Genomic DNA, 5,898 nt, shown 5'->3' with positions numbered 1-5,898 from the left:
GAATCTGCACGACGTATTTCACGTGTTGCAGCTTCGAAAATATATTCCTGACGCAAGTCATGTTCTAGAGTAGGAATCGGTTCAAGTGAGGGAAGATCTGACACTACCGGTAACTCCGGTTAGGATTAACGACACCAGCATCAAGTGTTTACGTGGGAAAGAAGTATCATTAGTGAAAGTAGCTTGGAGTTGGGCTGGTATTGAAGAGCATACTTGGGAGCTCAAATCGGACATGTGGAAGGACTACTACCCACACCTCTTTTTAGGTAACTGAATTTGAATTTTGTGGACAAAATTCTTAATTAGGTGGGTAGGATGTAAACCTCGCTAAATTAGTAAATAAATTAAATTTTAAAAAGAAAAATTAAAAATCTGAATATTATATTAAAATAGGATAGAGTTCTTTAAAACAAGAATTTTGATACTAATTTCAAAGAATTTGGCCCAAAATTGGGTCGAACTTGGCCCAAACGGACCCATCACTTAAATGAGCTGAAGCTCATTCTCTTCCTCATTTGGCATGCAACACGCTGAGAAGCTCAACATGAAGAGGAAGAACATGTAAGCTTCCAAACCTTCATTCAAACACTCAAATTGCTATAACTTCTCACTCCGAGCTCCGATCGTCGTACTGTTTGCGGCCACGTGTCCACCGCGTCGAGCTCTACAATTCTACCAGAACAATTTTATTGGTAAGCTTCTCTATCATCCCAGTTTTTCTACCCCCTTTAATTTTCAAAAATTGTGAGTGCCAAGTTGAAGAATTGGTAAGCTTCTCTAGGTTCGAATTAGCTGGCGAAATTCGTTGAACTTGGCTCTCTTGATCTGTGGGTACGGTGAGGTATCTAACCCTAGCCAATCTTTGTTTTCAGTATGTTAAATTCTGAGTTTTGAAGTATATATGTATGAAATATGTGAATTTAGGTGTATATACATATATTGGAACTGAATTGTGGACATTTGGAGGTTTGGTGGAGGATTGGTGCCAAGGTTTTGGTGATTTTGGAACTTGTGAGGCTCTGTGTGTGTGGCTTAAGTGGTTGCCTTGGGCAAACGTGGAAATCGGCCAAAGTATGATTTGGGTTTCACGTATGTAATATATAATGTTATGTGAAGATTTAGGCTAAAGGACCATAGGATAGGATTTGAATGCATGTGTATGTCAAATTGTTTAGTGCCTTGAGTATAATGGTGAATTAAGCTAATAGTTGATTGTTGTTTGATGATGGATATGGAGAAAACAAATATTTAATGACGTGTTGATGAGGAATGGCAAGTTGATGGTAATGGTCTTGTATGGACAATGGATTGTAGATGATTATGTTGTTGTAGGTATGATGTTGATATGCTAGAATTGTTAAAAGAAAATGGGGTTTGATGTAGGGTGATTGAATGTGGAATGATGTTGTTATGATATTGTTGAGTTGGAGATGAATGTGTATGTTATAGGTTGATTTTGAAAGGTCATTTGATGGAAAATTGAGGTTTTGAAGTTCTGTAAAAAAATTGATTTTTGGCTTAACTTCGACGAGGCATAACTCGGATTTCAGACCCCCAAATTGTTTCAAATTTATTTTATATGAAAATTGGATCTGTGAAGTTTACGTCGTTCGAAGAACGGAAGAAAAATAATTTTTAACGAAGAAGTTATGCACGTCGAAAGTTGGGGTTAAAAAGTTGGAATTCTGCAGCTTTTCAAACTTATGCAATTTTTTTTGAAAAATGTACGCTCAAGCGTACGCGTGGTCCACGCGTACGCGTGACCCGGCATTTGTGTACGCGTTCAGCTGCTCGCGACGTGATCAACCCTTTTGGGTTGGGGTTCTCGCGTACGCGAGCAGGGAGCTTACGTACGCGAGTAATGACTTTTTCATGCCCACGCGTACGCGTGGCTCATGCGTACACGTAACCTGGGATTTATGTACGCGACCAACGCTTTTAGGCTGGGGTTCTCGCGTACGCGAGCAAGGATTTCCGCACGCCCACACGTACGCGTAGCCCCTATTTTAACAAAAATGGATTTTGTGTTTTTAAGTCAAATTTTAAACTTCTAAACCTCTATTTTCACTCTTTTAGCCCCGATCATAGTAGTAACTCTAATAGTAAGTCGAAGCTAGGAAATAGAGGTAACTTGGGGATGAAGTAAAGGTTAAAAGTGATGAGTTATATGAGGAGAATGTGTATGTATGATGGCTATATGATGCCATGGCTATGATGAATGATTATGTAATGAATACGAATGGTTATGAATATTATGCAGCTTATGAATTTAATGTTATCTGAGATACAAGTTTCCCTGGGTACAGAACCGTGGCTTGCCACCACGTGTTCCAGGTTGAGACTCGATATTCTGTTGACCCTACGTCGTAAGGGTGACCGAGCACGTATAAATTCCTGGGAATGGATATCCCCGAGTGAGTGAGTTATATATGAAAGTTTGAATGTATGAACGAAATGAGAAAGGTATGCATAGACTCATAGGAATGCGCGACGAGGAACAGTTCAAGGGTTTCGGACTTGTCGGGTTAGCTTGATAACCGACAGATGAGCCTCATCAGCCATAGGACAGGTATACATCATGTGCATTCTGTTTGTTTGTTTGTTATGCCTTATGTGGGAATGCCTAACTGAATATATTATGTTAATTGTAATAATTGCTACTTGCACTACTTGTTTTCTACTTGTGCTTGCAATTGTTTGTTTGCCTGTCTTTGCAAATTCTCTAGAGATGGAGGAACGGAAGAAAGGTGAGCAGGTTGGGTATTAAGTTTAAGTTTAAGTTGAGTTTAGAATTTCCTAGATACCTATCCTCTGTTTATGGTTTCTGTTTAATACTTTTAAGCTTTTCAATCTGAGTGTCGGCGTTCTAGGATTGCCTATGGCAATCCCAGGACCTTATATCTTACATGTGTGGCACCTTTACCATGCTGAGAACCTCCGGTTCTCACCCCATACTGTATTTTTGTTTTTCAGATGCAGGTCGAGAGGCTCGCTAGACGTCTGGACTTCTGAAGCGGAGTGGTTTCTGGGTTTCTGTTGCTGTATAGTTGTGTATATATGTACTTAGCTTTCTCTCCGCATAACTTGTTGATTTTGTTCCTCTTGGAGGCTTAAGGAGAGCTAGGGTTTTATCTCTGTATTTTGGATATCTCGGGATATGTATATATGTATGCTGTAAATATTCTCCGGCCAACCTTGGCTTCGCAGGCTGAGTTAGGAGCTAGTTATTCTGTATCCTTGACTCTCTATTCTCTCTTTTTGTTTATTTATACCTATGATCTTTAGGTTTCTTAGCACGCAAGTAATCTCATTTCCTGAACGTTGCATTTTTTATTTTGCGAATTTTGTTTCACCTATTTTTCAAGGCTCCTAGTTATTATATTCTTTCTACTACTATATGTATATATTTTATTTTAGAGGCCGTAATACCACACCACCTCTATTTTACAGCTTAAGCGTAAAGTTCTGTGTGGTAAAGTGTTACAGTAAAAAATTTCAAATATATGTTTGAAAGTTATTATGATATAAATGTGTTACCTGATTTTTAGTATTTATATATTAGTTTTAAATTAAATATAAATTATCGTTATAATAAAAACTCCAAAAGCTCTGAATGTTAAACCGTATTTTCAAGATTTTTCTATAAATGAATAGCAGACAATTCACTCCTAACCAAACTACACTACAGATAATTATTATTCCTAACCGTATTTATAAATGCTAATTTTTAAAATATGACTTTTTAAAAGTTATTATATTTGGTAAATTAAATTAAAAATAATTTTTAATAAATACAAGCAATAACAATTACATTTGGTAAAATGTTTTTAAAATTTAAAAATATTATAATAGACATAAATACAAGTATTAAATTTAAAAAACAATTGCATATAAATTTTTATCTTTAAATATTCGTAAATAAAAATGATAATTCATTAACTAAAAAATAAAATTGTAACATCCAAAAACCACACAAATAAACTCCATAGAAAATAAAACTTAGGATAAAACCAAAATCAATCTCAAATATTAAAGGTAGAAAATATTATTTTCCTAATAAAAACAAAATTAATAACATAGAAATAACGTTTTATTCCTTGTATATTATTTAAGTTTTGTTCCCTATGCAGATTAGGCTTATAGCCTTCCGGGTAATATCTAAAACTATAACTCAAAGCGGCGGTGGGGGTGGCGGAGTATGTTTAGGATTGGCCCCTGGATCTCCATAGTCATCCTCACTTATTACTTGTGTTTTCTCCGGATCTTCTGCAAAACAACCATTCAAATTAATGACATTTTTTTCAAAACATTAAATTTGAACCTCTTATTTATTTATTTATTGTTATTATTTACCTGCTAGTGCCAGAGGGAGGGAATCATTTCTATCTGGGTCTTGATCTTCATACTCTTTTCCTGTTTAAATTCATTCCAACAATTTACATACATAATTGAAAGGTTAAGAGACTATTCTCCTCTATCTAGGGCTCCTTGAAATAAAAATTTTAAGTTATAAATAAAAATCATAATTTAAGAAGAGAAAAGAGAAGCAGTGGTGCGTACCTTGTGGTGTGGTCCTGGCAAAACACATGAGCTCAGAGGTAATAAGCAAAAGGGCAACCAAAAAACACAGCCGAACCATAGAAGCCATTCTTTCTTGATGATACAGTATAATTGTAGATGATGAGTATGATAACTTAAAGAGGCTTCCAGCATCTATTTATAAGATGATAAAAAAGTTATTATTACGTAATATAAAAAAATAAAATGAAAGGTAATTATTTTAATTATTATAGTATAATTTTTAATTAAACATAATTAGCCATAAATATGACATTAATATTAATAGCTTTGTTAATATTCTCTATTATACATGTGTGTATCATATTAGTATCAAATTGATGTTGATATCAATAATTAATTTCGTACTACTAAAAAATATATATAAATTTTTTAGTCTAGATTTAAGAGTCAAAATATTTTGTTTAATTTTTTAATTTGTTATTCATTCTTAACTACTTCATAGAATAATAATGTAATTTTCGTTTTCCATGGAAGTTGATCCTTTTAAGATACAAGTTATAGTTTTTTATATATTTTTTTGGTTATCATTCTATTGTTCTTTTGATAATTTGATGATTATTCTTACTCAAACTTATTCTTTTGGTTTAATGTTACAGTGCGATTATTCTTGACCACAATCATTTACCATGCATACACATCTATCAAATACCGCCTTGAGTTGTATTGATTGATTCGGGTTCTAATTACATGAATCTAAGAGTTTAACGAAGGGATAATAAATTCTATTTTAATGAAGAACTGTTGGATCTACTCATACATTATGACAAACTTAATAGAAAGTGAGTAAAGTTAGTTTTTTTAGGATATCAATTTCTTATTGAACAACGGCTTTTAACATTATTTTTATGCTTTCTATGTCTACTAAAAAATATTTAAACTGAAGCATATAATGAAATTGAGTTTTCTCAATTTAGGTTTAGTTTTTAAATAATTGTAATGTACTTGGAGATACAATTTCAAATATTAGTAATGTATTTAAATTTTTTACTTTTAAACTTTTCATAATAAAAAATAATTTTGTAACATTGAATTTTTTTTTCTAAAATTATACAAGTCTTTTCGTGCATCAATATAATGCTATTGATGGAAATAAAACTCAATTTAGTTTCTCTTTTGTGGCTATTTTATACCTTATCGTAGTACATGAATAGCGGATGATGAAACCTATAACAAGAGTATAGTCTGAATTTACAGGGATTCTGATAAATTTTCAAACTGTTGATATTATTTTAGTTAATTGTTGTTACGAGAATGACTATAATTTATATGTGTCTAAGATCTAGAATATTTTAAATATTATTTAAATAATTGAGTTCT

At 33.1% G+C, this 5,898-nt stretch overlaps 1 protein-coding gene across 3 annotated transcripts in view; it reads right to left on the bottom strand.

The window, feature by feature from the left end:
- Positions 1-4,707, bottom strand: part of LOC107616214 (general transcription factor II-I-like) — a 13,133-nt gene extending 8,426 nt beyond the window's left edge. Inside the window, exons 1-3 of one of the 3 annotated variants that reach the window (XM_016318215.2) lie at positions 4,561-4,707; positions 4,354-4,413; positions 4,028-4,263 (exon numbers count right to left, since the gene is read on the bottom strand). In XM_016318215.2, coding sequence (XP_016173701.1) covers positions 4,172-4,263; positions 4,354-4,413; positions 4,561-4,648 — 240 coding nt within the window. In that variant the 5' untranslated portion in view covers positions 4,649-4,707 and the 3' untranslated portion in view covers positions 4,028-4,171. Of the gene's footprint in view, positions 1-4,027; positions 4,267-4,353; positions 4,414-4,560 lie in introns of those variants that run through there. The other 2 variants (XM_016318204.2, XM_016318207.2) reach the window with 2 other exon arrangements.

Source organism: Arachis ipaensis, chromosome B01 (genome assembly GCF_000816755.2).
Source record: "Arachis ipaensis cultivar K30076 chromosome B01, Araip1.1, whole genome shotgun sequence".
Taxonomy (NCBI): Eukaryota; Viridiplantae; Streptophyta; class Magnoliopsida; order Fabales; family Fabaceae; genus Arachis; species Arachis ipaensis.
The sequence above is the reverse complement of the archived record's forward strand: the minus strand, read 5'-3'. Positions and strand labels throughout refer to the sequence as shown.